At 46.3% G+C, this 16,851-nt stretch overlaps 1 protein-coding gene across 5 annotated transcripts in view; it reads right to left on the reverse strand.

The window, feature by feature from the left end:
- Positions 1–16,851, reverse strand: part of GSE1 (Gse1 coiled-coil protein) — a 439,018-nt gene that overhangs the window by 241,040 nt on the left and 181,127 nt on the right. For 3 of the 5 annotated variants that reach the window (XM_083513482.1, XM_083513478.1, XM_083513474.1), the window contains exon 2: positions 15,972–16,131. Coding sequence is in view for 4 of the 5 variants with exons in the window: in XM_083513478.1 (XP_083369604.1) it covers positions 15,972–16,131 (160 nt within the window). In the remaining variant the exon portion in view is untranslated. Of the gene's footprint in view, positions 1–9,873; positions 10,358–15,971; positions 16,132–16,851 lie in introns of those variants that run through there. The other 2 variants (XM_083513479.1, XM_083513476.1) reach the window with 2 other exon arrangements.

Genomic DNA, 16,851 nt, shown 5'->3' on the forward strand with positions numbered 1-16,851 from the left:
GACAGTCCTGAGCTAGATGGAACAAGGGTCTGGCTTGGGTATATGGCACCTTCCTTTGTTCCTCTGTGCTGGAAACACAAAGAGTGGGGCAAAATAGCCAAGAAATGCAAAAATGACAATCTATGACTATTCACTGCAAACCTCAACTGTATATAAGAAAAGCTTATTATAGTTTTATTTAATTCCACAATATACACAGCTGTAAAGGTAAAGGTAGGTTATATTAGTCGTAGTAGCAAATAACTGTAACAGCAGCATAAACACAGTAACCATTCACAAAAGCTTTAATTGGTGATGACATGTCAATTATGAAGGAAGGGTTTGTATCCAGCCATTGTGGCCCAGACCTTACGTTTTCTGGGGGAGAACTGCTGTTTCTACCTTCAGCTGTGGACCTATGCTGGGGATGCCAACTGGATCAAGCCTTACTTCCGAAGCTCAGAATGAAATGCAAGGAGACAACAGGGACTGCTGAGTCATCAAGAGCCATGCAACTTAATCACCATTCTGGCAAACAGCCCCCATGTCTGGAGATGACAATGTGAAGGAGCACCCACCCACCCCCAAAAGCTGCTAGAATCAAATCCACAGAGGATCTGGGTGGAAGCCCTAGCTTAGCCATGGACTTACTGAATGGTCTCAATCAAAAATCTCTCTGCCTCCACCTCTGTTCTTCCATCTGCAAAGCAGGCATAATTCCAAGCCAGTTTAACAGGGGTAGGGGGAACGGACTGTGATGCCAAACACTCTGCAAGTTAGAACTCCTATCAAGTTTGCTGGCCAACACAATCTTGGCTCTGGGTCTTCACTCCCCTCCCCGCCCTCAGCCTCCTAGGGCTACAAAAAAAACAAATAAATAAAATTCCCAGGACTGCTGTACTTGGAAAGGAACTACTCTGTTCCTCCTCCTGAGCACAGCACACACTCTTCCTCCTCCTGGCTCCCCACAACCTGTAACCTTGCAAGGGCCTTGGTATGTCAGGAAGCGATAAAACGGTCTTTCCTCGGAGCTGCATGTCACAGCCCAGCCTCCTTCGCCTCCACCTACACAAGAGACAGCAGATTCCTGGCCTCTTGCCAAAGCCACTGTCTCCACTGCAATTCTGTCTGCCTTAGAGCCAGCATGCGCGTGCGTGCGCACACACACAGCTTAGGGAAGAAGCGGCCACACACATACAGTGGCAGAAGTAAATGCCCACATGAATTCACAGCCTGCCCCTTCTCTCTTTCACACATCCCAATGCTAATACACTTACAGTTACATGGTGACTTAACAGCTTGGCCTGCCCAACCCCACATACATGACCTCTGTGTGAAAACGTGCACACATACACAAATAGCCTCAGAATCAAGAAACATAGGAAGATGCCTTATACAAAGTGTCTTTTACCAACAGCAACTGGTACAACAGCTACAACCGTTCCTGGACTGGGGAAGCTTAGCCACAGTAGTTTATATGTTGGTTACTTCAAGAATGGATTACTGCAATGCACTCTTATGCGGGGCTTCCCTTGCTCTTGATCTAGAAGCTGCAGTTAGTGCAGAATACTGCAGCAGGATAGCTGACAAGAGTGAAACCTTATCAGCATATATATAACACCTGTGCTCAGTGATCTGCATGGGCTGCCAATTTGCTACTGGGCCAAGTTCTATTGGAATATATAGCCCTTAACAACTTGTGACCAGTTTGTGAGATCGCCTTATCTCATATAAGATGTGAGATGACGTGCACACCAGAGTTATCACCAGGTTACAATAAAAAATAACTTGTGAGGTTTACAGCTACTTTAGGTGGGAAGTTGGTTTGTTTGGTTGCATCTGAGGAGATTGTGCTGGTATAATCTCTTAAGGGGCAGATGGAGGGAAAGGGTGTGGAGGTTGAACCAGGCAGCTGGATTGTGCCAGCTAGATACCTCATCGGGTTGATTTCAGGGGCTAGACAGTTAATTGGCAAATGCAAGGGATAGGGGTATCTGAGAAGCAGCATATAGCAGGAACTGGCAAGTGTACACGGGAGAAGGATCAAGCCGTCCTGGACAAAAGAAGAACAAGAGAAGCCCTGATTCGCTGGCAGAAGACTGCAGACAGAATGCCCAGGCCTGAAGCTGGCCTTGCACATGGAGCGTATATAGGGCTCCCAGCCAATTAGAAGGCTGGGCTGGGAGCCAATCAGGGCCTGAGAAGCCCCTGATGCAACAAACAAACATAGGGAAGGTTCTCAAGCCTTTTATGATGCCCAAGTGGCAAGCAGCTGTACCTTGGGAACTGAAGGGTGGTGGGTTCCATTCCCAAGGGGAGCCAGGTTCTTACAGCCTTTCTGAAAGCCCACAAGAACACTCATACATAAGCACCTTTTATTCCTTTATCTCTGCCCACCCCAACTGTGTGTTTTTAAACAATATATTTTAAGAGATATATAAATAAATAATAATAATAATAATTATTATTATTATTATTATTATTATTATTATTATTATTATTAGAGAGGGTTGGAAAATGTCAGCCCATCCTGCCCAAACCACTTTCCAATTCACATATACCATCTATTAATTTAGCCCTATCATTAGGAATAGGAGAATCTGCTTATAAAGGGTCCATCTAACTTGGTACTGTCTACACTGCCCTGCAGCAGCTCTCCAGAGTTTCAGACAGACCAGGTGCACTGAGTTGGGCCCCACGTGGGGGGTCTGATGTGTGTGCATGACATCACACAGGCCAAGCCTGCCAGGACGCTCTGGCGATCACGGGGGGTGGGGAGGGCGGAGGGTGAAAATCACCCTCCAAGCCTCCCACCCCACGACCCATCAATTGCCCAGAGGCAGCAGGTGATGGTGGCCCCCTCAATATTGGGGGGCTCCACCCCATGCCTCAAAATATTGAGGGGGCTGAAGCCCCTTGTACCCCATATACCCTGCATCCCTCCTGGAGACACTTCCAGTCCTACCAGAAGGTGACTTAAGTTGAACCTGAGACCTTCTGCTTACAAAGCAGGTACTCTAAGTTATACCTGTTCTCCAAAGATGCCACGCTCTGATGCCATCATTGGTTTGGCCTAATCTTAGCCTCATCTCCCACAAGCTGTACCTGCCAGGCTTAGTCCCAAGGGAAAGATGACGGGTACTGTTAAAAGCATTTTTGTTTAGACAAGTCTACCTGGATATGTAGAATGCTGACGTGCTTTAATCTGTTCTTAGTTTATTACTGATTTTATTTTTTAATGTTTTAAATAGTTTCTTTTGCTTATTTCCCCCCCTTTTCCTCATTTTGTTGTTTGTGATTGTTGCTGTTTTCAATCAAGAGGTATATCAATAAAATAAACAAACCCGGGAAACATGGAAGGGGAAGAAGGTTCCTAGTTCTCTGATTTCCAGTAGCAGAGGCATCCTTGGAATGGTTCTGAACCAGTCCCAATCAACCTGGTATCAATGGACGATTAACATAACCACACATGTGCACACACAAAGGAGGACATGTTCTGCATGTCTCTGTGGGCTGCTTCATATTACTGGCTTTTCCCGGCATTCATCACCCTCCCACAAAAGGTAATGTGTGAATGTAATGGTACTGCATTGGCAAATGCACAATTCAGACAGGCACTTTTGCCAGGGAACCATAGCTGGCTGCAGCTCCCATAGTGTGGACTACCTGAACTTGCGTCTGTGTAATGTGATATGTTAGCATAGAAGGGTTTTCTTTACGGGGAGGGGGAATAGTTGGAACAACAACACCTCACCCATCTGACTGGGTTGCCCCAGCTACTGTGGGCGGCTTCCAACAAATACAAAAGCATAATAAAACATCCAACATTTAAAACTTCCCTATACAGGGCTGCCCTATGCAACTGTCCTCATTCCTTATTATTGACCCTGCTGGCTGGGGCTGATGAGCGTGGGAGTCCAACAGCATCTGGAGGGCCACAGCTTCCCTACCTCTGTGTTTAGTGATTTGAAATTGTCAGCTGCCTAGAAGACACATTTGATTGAGCAGTAATTTTAAAAATCCGTTAAAAAATTGCTCAGTGTATGTAAACCTTTTGTACAGTGTAGGCCATTTTTTATTATGTTTTATGATTATTTAATTTTGATACCACTTAATGTATTAAAAATATCTGAGCAGTATACAAAAAACTGAAGCAACAGCAGACAACTTAAACAAAATATTACAAAAAACAGAGTTACATATATAAATGTTACATTAATACAAAGTTACATATAATTTCATTTTCCTTCAGACGTTTGCACGCTCTCTCTCTCGCTCTCTCTCTCTCACACACACACACATTTAAAACTGGCCAGCTGTGAACTTCAGACCCTTGCTTTACAAAGAAAAGGCACTGAGGATGCCAGAGGTCCTTAACACTATAACTCCTAGTGCCAGCTTCCTTTAACCTTTGCAGACACACACTGTTCCCTTGCTAATGTGTACTGCCTGGCTCTGCCTCTGCTGCTGGCACAGGTGATATGCCAAGGTGTTCCTCTCTGCCCAAGGAATTGCAAGGCAGGAGTGTTAGAGGCACTGTGGCATCAAGTTCTGTTGTCCCCAAGGTCAACACTATTACATCTCCTTGCTGAGTCACAGGCAGTGCTTTCAAATTTGATCCAGGACATAGCAATGGAAACTGCCATGAACAACTTCACCAACCAAACCCTTCAGCAAGGATGAAATGAAAAACAGGAAAGCATGGAGCAAGTGACATTAACAACTGACTGGCACTTCCTAAATGCCATACAACAGGAAAAACACATCAGGTTAAAATAAGTGTCTTTTAAGGATCAATTTAGGCATTTTTATGCAGGGATGGGAAACTCTTGAGGTATAGTTGGACTCCAACTCCCATCAGGCCACAGCCATCATGGCCAATGGTGATGGGAGGGATAGTTCATTGGCATCTATCTGTAGGGTCATGTATTCCCCATCCCTGCTTTTATGGAACAACTTAGGATGGTGTGGAATCATGTAGGTTTCTATGTTCCACATTACTGAGCAGAATGGCAAGGAGCAACATGTCAGGTGCATACACAGAAAAGTAGGTTAGAAGTGACTGAAATAATTTAGATTACTGGTAGCTAGTGACTGATAAAGACTATTGATAAGAACACATCTCATATAATTTCTATTGCGCTCTCTCTCTCTTTTTACATATTTCCAAAATGCTTTCATTTGTTTTAAGAGAGGATACCACCGGGTTTCTCAAGAATGCAAAGGCCAAGCCTGCAAATGTGGGGGTATGGCAGTGGTGGGAGAAGAAAGCCTGACCCAGGACTGGCAGTACCAAAGAGGTGTGTTTCAACAGCCAGGGTGAAATGCAGAGAAGCTGGATAAGATAACCTTGAAAGCAAGAGCAAATCAGGATACAAGGCCTTCAACATTATGCATATCAGGAGCACAATGACCCAAACTTCACTCTCAACCAATATCCGTTGTTCTATCAGCTCCACAGTTGCAGAGATACCACCAGTTTTAGACAACAGTAAACATCTCTCTCTGTTGCACTGGAAGGTGAATCAAGACACAGCTATCTATCTATCTATCTATCTATCTATCTATCTATCTGAAGTCACCCAGCCACAAGCAAAGCAGTCTGGATTCCCAGTCTCATCCCACTAGATTTGGATCTGTTCTAAGTACACAGGAGTCACCAGGTTGATCTCCAGAGCCAAGCTCTATCAACACAGCAGAGCTCCTTTCTGTAGCAATCACCTCTATTTGACTTAGATAAGTTATAAAATGGAGCGGAGGCTGAAAGGAGCAAATAATTAAGTCCTGGCCCTTCTAATTATCTCTCCCAGGCAAGCCAGTGAAAACAGAGACAGCGTGCACTTCAAAGCAAGAGCCAGCGATCCGAAACAAGAGGAAGCAAGGAAGCTAATAGCCCCAACGCTGCTTCCAAACAAGTCCCATTGTCAGGGAGGCTGGAGATTCTCCCTTTCTGCCTCAGTCTTTGTCCTTTCCCATTAGAAGCCGGTTTTATTTATTTATTCACAGTATTCAAATGCCACCCAGTAACAAAGTTCTCTGAGCGGCTTTACAACAACAATAAAAACATTTAACAAGCAATTATAAACTCATGGGGGGGGCACAAATGTAAAACAGCATAAAAACTCCAGCAGCAAAGAATAAAAATCAATGGATTTAAAAGGCCTGGTAGAATAAAAAAGGTATTCACTTAGCACTGGAAACAGTACAAAGGAGGCTCCTGGCAAGCCTCTTTGGGAAGAGCATTACACAAGCTGGGTGCCACCACTGAAAAGATCCCCGTCCTGGTAACCACCTCTGCATCTCATTTGGGGATGAGAGGCAAAGGAAAAGAACCACTGCGGATGGTTTTAAGGTCCAGGGCGATACTTCTGACCCCAAGCTGCCATGGTCTTTAAAGGTCTGGAAACAGACTAGAAGCCAGTGCAGATGACAAAACACTGCTGTAATATCAAATGGTCCCATTCCAGTTAACAACCCTGCCACTCTGGAAAGTTGGCTTTTTTCTTTTTTCTTGTTTTTTTTTTCTTGTATTCTTTGTGTCTTGTGTATATCTTTGAGTTTGTATCTGAAAAATGTAATAAAATTTTTTTAAAAAAAACAACCCTGCCACTCTGCTTTGGAGTAATATGCATTTCTGGACCTTTTCCAAAGGCAGCTGCACATACAATGCATTGCAGTATGCATGTGTCACTGAAGATTGCCTCTTTCTTAATGTCAATAAATAAATAAAGTTGTTTGGGGGGGACAAGATGATTTCATCACAGGACTTTGGCTTCCTAGGTGCATTACTACCTGTCTTTGCTCTTGCTCATTTTCCATGTTATTTTTGGCCAGGCAAAGTATATCCCCCCTACATGGGTCTATGAGGACACACCCTGGGCTGCCCCCTCCAGGAGAGGTCCAGAGGGTGACAACACAAGAACAGGCCTTTTATATGATGGCTCCCCAGTTTGTGGAATACTCTTCCCAGGGACGCTAGCCCAGTGCCTTTACTACACATCTTCAGGTGCCAGGCAAAAACATTCCTTCCTCTATAACCAGGCCTTTGGCCTTTAACTATCTGTGTGGGCTTTTAGAAGGGGATGGGATGTTCTTAATGTATTTCTCTTTCCTCTTGGTTTTAATGAATCTCAGTGATATTTGAAGACACATTCAAGTCACACACACCTGGAGGGAAAGTACTGCATTCTTCTATTGCTTACCCCAATCCTGTACAATGTCTTGCTCTGAAAGCTAACTACAATTCACCATTCGTGTGGTGGCCCACCAGGGGCTCAAAAACCTAAGAATCAGAGGCCTATCTGGTTCAGCATTCTATTGTATCTGTGGCCAACCAGATGCCCCAAAGGGAAGTCCACAGGCAGGACCTGAGTACCATAGCGCTCTCCCTGGTTGTGCAGCTGACCCAAGACCACACAACAAGGATGTTGCCCAGCAACTGACAGACCATGGCACATGGTTGGTGATATCCATTAGGCTTGGTAGGTTATAAATTGTGCTGTCTGGATTGTCCATGCAATGGCACCAAGTCCTTCTCTTGCTGTTTTGAAACATGCTGTGAATTTTGCTCGTTTGTTCTTTTTAAAATTAAGTCTTATTGTCTCTATGCTGGCTCTTAGGTTCCGTTTTAAAACTTTTTATATGCTGAAGTACTTTATGATGTTCCTTTTGAATTGGTTTTATTGCTTACATTGTAAACCGCCTTAGAAATGCATTGGTTTTTAAAGAGGGGGCGGGTACAGGAATCAAAACAAACTCTCTCCCAGCATCGTTGTCTCAACTTTGCAAGTATACTCCTGAACTACTTTACATGTGTAAGGTGTACTTAACAGAGTTTACTCCTTTCTTAGATATTAAGCAGCAAATTCAGAAGCATTTCTCAGAATCAGAGCTGCAAGGAAAGGTTATCTAGTCCAACACCCCGGTGATGCAAGGAATCCACTACTTTACCATCCTTGGCAGATGGCTATCCAGTCTCTACTTAAGAACTATTAACAAAGGAGAGTCTCCCATTTTCTGAGACAGTCTGCTCCACTGCAAAATAAGTTCATCCTAATCTTAATCCTTTTTCTTATGATTTGAACCCACTGGTTCAGGTCCTATGTCTGGAATAGAAGAAAAGAAATTCACCCCATCAATATGAAGCAGACCTTCAAATACTTGTATGAATGGATCTGCTCACCTCTAATCTTTCTTTGGCATAAGAATCTATTTCTACTTCCCTCTCCAAGTCACAAAGACACACGTGGGCAAATCAGGGATGGGTGGGAGTTCAGTGTTAGAAGTGCAACAGCACGAGCATCCAAGCTGGTAGGTTGCATGCCTCCAGCCACTTCCCCAAATGCCCAAATTTCTGGGGGCTGCTACTGGTTCAGACATAACATTTCATGACTTTTAGAAGTCATCTGATATAAGCACAAACAGACCCAGAAGCAGTGTTAGAAATTAGCCAGGTGTGTTTTGCTTTCAGCATGGGTCCAATTGCGACTACAAGATTTCTGGGCGCCAGGTTGGCAAGCATATTTTTAAAACCTGCCTTAATAAAAACTAATACAATTTCCACCAGGGGTGAGCTTTTCCTTCTCGCATACTGGGGCAAGTGAACTGTTGTAAGAGCAAGCTACAGTCAAGCAATGTAGTTGAGATCACAAAATCATAGAATTGTCGCATTGGAAGGGACCCCAAGGGTCATCTAGTCTAATCCCTTGGCGAACAGAGATTCTGTTGTGGTGACCGCAACCTATATTTAAGGTGCCATTTGGCACCTAGCTTATATATTTGAGTTTCTAACACTGCCCAAAAGCACTAGTTGAGAATGGGTGTTTTTGGCATTTTTCCCCACAAGAACACACTCAGCAGAGACTTTGCAAAAAAGTTGTTGCATGTTAAAAATCTATTCCCATTACGTGTGTGCACTTTAAATTTGTTATAACAAAATGGACACAAGTTGCTAATCAGCTTTTTTTAACAAGGTAAGCCTTCTGTAGCATTATGTGGCAGAGTATATCCTAGATTAACAGTTATTGTAAAAGTTTGTTGGAGGTTAAGATCCCATGGGATGGGAGTTTGGTAGCAAACAGAATGGAGAAGCTAGGTAGGCTGGAAGAAACACATGCTCCAAGATGCAGTGTGCCAGTCTCTCTCTCATGGCCTCCTGAACGCAGGCTAATCCATGTGCCTAGATCTCATGCTGCTAACCTACCACAGCTGTCTCCAAACTTCCCAAAAATACATTCAACTGATTCTAGGACTCCTCAGGCTGAACCCAACCAAGCCAAAAGGCTGTCCAATGGAACCTGCTTCAATTCCACTTTCCCCTAAGCCTGGAGAAAAGCTTAAAAAGAACACTTGTAGAGTGTGTTCCTGTCACCCCTGAGAAACCTCAACCAACCCTCATACTTTTGGTATCAATAAAAAGTGCATCCAGGTTAGAGTGGGAGATTTCAGCCCAAGGGCTTGGTCCAAACAAAGGTTTTCACCTTAAAAATCAGGGCTACTATCAACCAATAATACCACTCCACAAACCTTTTCCCTTTAAAACAACAACAACAACAATGACTCCTATTTGCCATTATTACACAGATATGGTTCTAAAATAGTTCACCTCTCTGAGCATGTACAGAGCTCCTTCTTTCGGCAGGGAGACAAGTCAGCCAACCACACACGCGGGGACTTGAGCCCCCGCCCCCTTCCTATTACAAGTTTCCTCCACCCACCCCTCTGTCCGAAATCCACAGCAGTCCAGACAGCCAGCAACAAGCTGAACTTCCCGCGGAGGGAGGAAGCCGTGGCGGCGGCGGCGGCCAGCAGCAGGAGCCTCCTCCTCGCGCGCCTCCCTCGCCCCAACTCCACGGTGATGGGCGCAGGAAGGAGACGGAGAAGCGCGGCACTCACCGATGATGGGCGGGCGGCCGCTCCAGCGGGGGCTCCTGTCCTCCATGGGGACAGCCGGCGGGGGACGACAGGATCAGCAGAAGCGGCGGCGGCGGCAAGACCCTCGGCGAGGCACTGCGGTCATCAAGCCGCCGGAGGCGAGGCGGCCGGCCAGGGAAACTTTTTTCCCCGGGCGCGGCGGGAGTGCGCGCGGCGGGGGGGGGGGCGGGGAGAGGCAACTTCTCAGCAGAGGAGCGCCGGGCTCAGCCGCTCGCTTGCTCGGGCTCCGTGTGTGCGTGTGTGTGTCTCTCTCTCCCCGCCTCACTTCCTGCTTCTGGTGCTTCTCTTTCCCCGCCCGCGGCTCCGCTCGGCCCAGCCCAGCTGGGCTACTCCTGTTCCAGGAGCTGCAGCCACCGAGTGACTCACCGGCTCCAACCGGGCGACGGCGACTCCGCTGGCCGAGCCCCCTCCCGGAAAAGGCCGCCGGGGGAGCACGTGCGGGGCGGGGGGAAGGGCGATCTTGCCTCTGGGGAGGAGGGGCTTAGGCGCCCACGGTGGCTCCCACCCGCCAGGAGGGATCCTCTCACCCCCGCCCCAAAGTCCTGGGCGTGTTTACTCCGAAGTAAAGCCCCAGCGAATGTCAGCGGGAGACTTGCTCCCAAGTCAACCTGCGCAGAAGTGTAGCTTTCCAACCCAATCCTGGGCATGACCAACTTGGAAACAACCCCACCAAGTCCAGCAGGACTTGTTCCCAAGCCAGACGAGTGAGGGGGCGCTGGGATTAAAACTGGTATTCGATCCCCAGGTGGGAGCAGGAGGGAGACTTGTGGATACTGAAGGATGAGGAGAATAAACTCATCCTCCTCCTTTTTCTTCTTCCTCATTTAATTAGCATTTTTAAGAGCTGTGGCCTCCATTTCTCTACCTCGCAAGGAAGTAGGAGGTTGAAGGCTGGAGATGTGGAGAACAAATAGGAGAGAGACCTGAGAGATTAAATTCTCCATCAGCCTTTGGCAACCTGGGGCTGATAGTAGTCTCAATCAGATGGAGGGCACCAATCACAGTAGATGTCCCACCACTAACTCTGCCTGCCTAAAGATAGGCCCCTGTGACTTACATGGGGTGGGGGAAAGGAGTATTCTGGATACAGCTGGCCAGATGGGGTTTGGAACTGCTGCAGGCTGAGAGGAGGCAGACTGAATTTCAGCCAGTGAAGATTTTAGTCCGTGACCCCCAAACAATCCAAGAAAGTCCACCATGCAAGGGCCATGCAGCTCATTTGGGCGGCAAAGACGTCTTGGAGCCTTTAACAATTTCTGTGCTTTTTATGCTGTATTCTGAATGGTTGTAATTTGCCTTGAGTGCTACTTGGAAGAGGTTTTCGACATTTAAACAAATGCCTCATCCCAGGACTTGAGGAAGCACAAAAGGCCAAAATGGCAGGGGCCTTCCCCTTGCTGCTGAGCCTACAGAGATAAGCAGACCTGGGGAAGGGGGAGGGGGACATGGCTGCTCTGGAAAGCTTTGCATGATGATTTACTCAGTCCGCTGACCAGCCACCTGCTGGAGAAACAGAAAACCACATGGCCGCCTGTAACTGATGTTTTTATGCCTCCAAGGTAAGAGGGGATCCCCATGAGGAGCAGGCAAATAATGCAGGAACATTCTGCAGCATCTTGACACAAAACCCTTTCAGACTATCTAGTGTCCTCTCTAACTCTTGCAGAGTTGCACTTGGGGAACAAAACCAGTCACCCAAGCTCACCAGGAGATAGGAAGGGCATAGGAAGAGCCTGGCTGCTGGATTAGGCCAATGGCCCATCTAGTCCAGCATCCTGTACTCACAGTGGCCAGCAAGATGCCCATACATGAGTGCAACAGCATTTCCCACTTGTGATTCCCAGCAAGTGGTATTCAGAGGCATGATGCCTTCCAGCAGTAGAGGTAGAACATAGTCATAACCATCACAGATGCCAAGCTGTGCACTGAAGGAAGCTTGATCAATCTCTCTCTCTCTCTCTCTCACACACACACACCCTATCAAACAACAGTATGGTTTAGGCTTCGAAAAATGGACATAATATGCTTCAGGATGAAACTTCCATTTATTCACAAATTACACCTTTAAGATGTCACAAGGCTCTTTGTTGTTTTTGCTACAACAGACTAAGAAGGCTACCCTCCTGGGAATATAGATTCTCTTTCTCCCTCTCTCCCAAATCATCTAATTAAACCAGTACTAAAACAATTGTTTTAGGGACGTGGGTGGCGCTGTGGGTTAAACCACTGAGCCTAGGACTTGCCTGTCAGAAGGTCAGTGGTTCGAATCCCCGCGACGGAGTGAGCTCCCGTTGCTCAGTCCCTGCTCCTGCCAACCTAGCAGTTCGAAAGCATGTCAAAGTGCAAGTAGATAAATAGGTACCGCTCCGACGGGAAGGTAAATGGCATTTCCATGCACTGCTCTGATTTGCCAGAAGCAGCTTAGTCATGCTGGCCACATGACCCAGAAGCTGTACGCCGGCTCCCTCGGCCAATAAAGCAAGATGAGCGCCGCAACCCCAGTCGGCCACGACTGGACCTAATGGTCAGGGGTCCCTTTACCTTTACCTTAAAACAATTGTTACATTCTTGGCCCACAAAATGGACAAGAGGTTTGTTCCCTGCTATCAGTTCAGGGGGAATCCAAGGAAATAATGGTGTGCTTTTTAAACAGGTAATGGGTGTTTTCCATGGTATTATTAATGTCTCATATTTTCAGTGTATATAGATAATGTTCTCTTTTTGCAGTAATGATTAAAAACCAGAAGGGAAAGGAGGTGGGGAATGTCAGAGGACAAGCACAGCAGAATCAATGGCTATGTTCTACCTCCACTTTTGGAGATGGCATGCCTCTGAATACACACACTTATTTATTTTTATTAAATTTCTATAGCACCCTTCATCAGATGGCACAGGGCAGTTTACAATAAAAACACAAAAATACATGACATAGTAAGAAACAAAAACAATACCCCACCCCCAGTTTAAAAGGCCATAGACTGTTTAACTAGCCAAAGGCCTGGCACCTGAAGATAAAGTTTCTGTAAAAAGTCCTGCTTGTAGGCATCCCATAGGCACCTGACTAGCCACTGTGGGAACAGGATGCTGGGCAAGATGGTCTATTAGCCTGATTCCGTCTCCTGGCTCTTCTTACGTTGTTACGCTCTAATAAACTTTCCTCGGGACACTTGTTGAACTCCCAGCTCTGCACTGCTGCCAGGATGTGCTCCCCAGTGGCTTTCTCGCTCTCTCTTCCTATCCTTGCTTGAACTAGACCACCCAGTTCTGACTGCACGCTCTGCAAGCACCCTCCCTTGCCATTTTCTGTTTGTGTGTGTGTAATATGTGAAATTGAAAGGAACAAATGTGCTTATCGGCAATTCTCACATGGTACAAAAGCAGACTTTTATCTTCCCACCTTCACTAATCTAGAGCAAGTTTATGTCTGTAATTTCTCCCCCTTAATTTTCTGAGTTGAATGCATTTGTGGTATTAGTATACAGTGGTACCTCAGGTTACAAACACTTCAGGTTACAAACTCCGCTAACCCGGAAGTAGTACCTCGGATTGAGAACTTTGGCCCAGGATGAGAACAGAAATTGTACACCGGCGGTGCGGTGGTAGCACCTGAGGTTAAGAACGGACCTCAGAATGAATTAAGTTCGTAACCCAAGGTACCACTGTAAATATATGAACCAATTGTGAACAGTATGTTTTATATAGAAAATGCATTAATGTGCACAGTCCTTACGCACACTAGACCCAGTGTTTATCATACACATATGCACAAGAAATACAGCACATAGTTTGTAAGTTATTAACACTCCCAAATAAAACTGTCACTCCAAATTTCATATGTTCATACAGTACTAAACATTTTGAGTTGTAGCCAATGTTAGTTCTAGCAAGAGTAGAGTAGACCTATTGAAATTAATGAGCATGAGTAGCTTAGGTCCATTGCTTTCAATCAGTTGGCTGAGTAGAACTTAACTGAACACCTCCCTTTCTGCACACAGCAATAAGCTCCCACATATCACACTTGCATTCCTTCTCTGGAGGAATATGTGTCAGGATGAGCCATGTGAGTTGCTGGAGAAAGGAGGGGGTTGCAGACCTCCCATGGCACAGCCAACCTCCGTGCTTAACCTTGTCTCACCCGCCTGCAATTGGCAGGGCTTTGAGATCTCCTCCCTCCTTGAGTGCCAGCCAAGATCCTGACCAGGAACACAAAGGCCTTGCCTTGAGGAGTCGGTGCACGAAATACAGCAGGCATCTAACATGCCATTACTCAGTGTGTCTGCCAAGCGACTCTGGTAATTAACACAGGCAACTTCACATGGCCCGTTCCAGGCCACAGCTCCTGCTCCCAGCTGGCTGGCAGTAAATAGCTCACAAATTACCAAAGACCCTCCCTGACCCCTTATTCTGGAAAGACACCACCAGGTGGCTCTAGAAGGAAGCAGAAGGAACTCTACAAGCTTTTCCTAGACCTCTATATGGTGTTCTCTTATAGGAAGTGCAGCAGGGAGCTAATAAATCCTTTGCTAAATTACAGCAATTGTAGTGTGTGAACACATGGCCCTGCTCTCCCCGTGCTCTTTCCAAAGGTCAGAGGCCTCAGCTGTGGCCAATCAGGACTGCCTCACAGTCACTCACTTCCCAGACTCCCTGCCGCACTGACACCAATACTCCACAGCTTGCTGAACTGGAGGGCTGCCCAAGCCATTTTGGGAAGGGCCATAGCTCAGTGGTAGAGCATTTGATTTGCATGCAGAAGGTCCCAAGTTTAATCCCCAGTAGCATCTCCAGGCTGGGCTGCAAATGTCCCCCATCTGAAACTCTGGAAAGCCTCTGCCAGTCAGTGTAGTAGACAATACTGAGTTAGAAGAATCAATGGCCTGGTTCAGCATAAGGCAACTTCCTGTGTTCCTTGAGGGCTAGCTTCTTCCTCCTGCAATTTTTCATAACAGCAGGTGGAGGAGGAAGCCAATGCCTCATCCAAGCAGGAGCTCTACACTCTCAGCACAGAACAGGCCCGGAAGGTGGGGTGCAAAGCATGTGTCTGTGTGTAAGAGAGAGTGAAAGAAACGCCTCCTCTAGGAATGCTGCAGTTCCTGACCAGGGAGGATGTTAAATTCCCTGGAGATGGCACTCAGCCAGACCTAGCTTTGGGATAGCAAAGGCTCAGGAGTGGCCTCCTTTGACCTACCAGCAAGTCAGTGCTTGGAAAGGAAGAGAGAGAAATATATTTTACATGCAGACTGGGACATCTGGGTTTGGTGTCAGCAACTGGAACTTCATGCAACAGCCCGCCCCCCCCCCAAGCCCTGGCAGGAATTGCATAGGAGCTCAAAAATTTCCCTTAAGGAGAGCCTTAGTAAGAAGGTACAGTGAACGCTCGGGTTGCGAACGTGATCCATGTGGGATGCACGTTTGCAACCCGCAGCGTTCGCAACCTGCGTCTGTGCACACACGGGTTGTGATTCGGCACTTCTGCACACGTGCAAAGTGCGATTTAGCGCTTCTGCACATGCGTGACCGCTAAAACCCCGAAGTAACCCTTTCCGGTACTTCCAGGTTTTGGCGGTCCATAACCTGAAAAGAAGCAACCTGAAGAGGCTGTATGACTGTATTGTGTTCCTTACCACTAGGAGAACCATTGTCAAAGCAGACTGCTGGTGAATGCTCTTGAATGCTAGCTGAAGCTCTGCTTCAGGTCACATTGAAAAGTCAGCTGGAAAACTCTGTGTGTGTGTGTGTGTGTGTGTGTGTGTGTGTGTGTGTGTGTAGGTAGGTAGGTAGATATGCTTACTGAAAGCCAAAGCGAAGAACAAACACACTATCTGGCTCTCAAACTTGAGATTAGCCTGTATTAAGACTACTCAAAGACCCACAGGTTTGCATCACTTATTGTGGGCTGAAATCTCATTACTCTCATAGATAAGAAGATCATCTGAACAAAACCCCATTGCTACACACACCTGACATTGAGTTCTGCCTTGTGCCACTCCTCACTTATGTATGAATGAATTTATGGACACACACAAACTCCCAACTGAAACAAGGAATACAGTGCTTACTTGTAGCTGTTTGAGCTGCACCCTCCACATCCAAACCAGCCCTGTAATCCTGAGCAGCTCCGTTCCCCACAGCTGTGCTTTCCACGGGGCCCGATGGGCGTTGGGCAGCCTCACTGGCAACTAGTTTCAGAGCAGGTGCCTCTAGAGGAAAAGCAGATGCCTGGAATAAAAGGAGAAGAAAAGACATGAGGGACCCTTCCAGGCAGTACAGAAAATCAGTTCTGAAAACAAGTCCTACCATAGACCCACGGACGGGTGGGGGGCAGCACACAATATTTCCAAGAGAGAAGGTAAATATGGGCCCTTCCAGGCATTCTTTCTATGGTGCATTCATGATTTGTGCTCATAATGGTATTGGGGCAGTCATAGGCAATCCCACTTTCAATGCTGTGTAAGTCCTGCAAAGTCCTGCTGAAATCCAGGAACTTTTCACACCATACATTTATATACTGCTGTATATCATTAAAATAATCTATAATTAAAGCATGTAAAAAAATTAAATCACAGACTATCAACTATTATGGAAAGAGGAAAACATTTTCAGCAGGCGTTTAAAGGTTGAAACAGAAGGCACCTGCTGAATCTATACTAGCAGATCATTCAACAGGACTAGGCTGATCACACTAAAGGCTCCATTTCATGTTGCTGTCAAATGGGCCTCCCCAATTCAGGAGTCAAATGTGTTTCATTCTCCCCCCCCCCCCCCGCTTTTGCTGTGCTATATATAGTCTAACGTGCCACTTCAGATACCAACAATTCAGCAACATTGGGGAAACACTACAGAACAACTTACAAAGCGGAATGATAATGTGGAAACACCTGTATAAATCCACCACACTATTATTGCATAAACGACATGTTGCAGAATACACCCACACAT

The sequence above is a fragment of the Podarcis liolepis genome (genome assembly GCF_965112155.1).
Source record: "Podarcis liolepis genome assembly, chromosome: 7".
Taxonomy (NCBI): domain Eukaryota; kingdom Metazoa; phylum Chordata; class Lepidosauria; order Squamata; family Lacertidae; genus Podarcis; species Podarcis liolepis.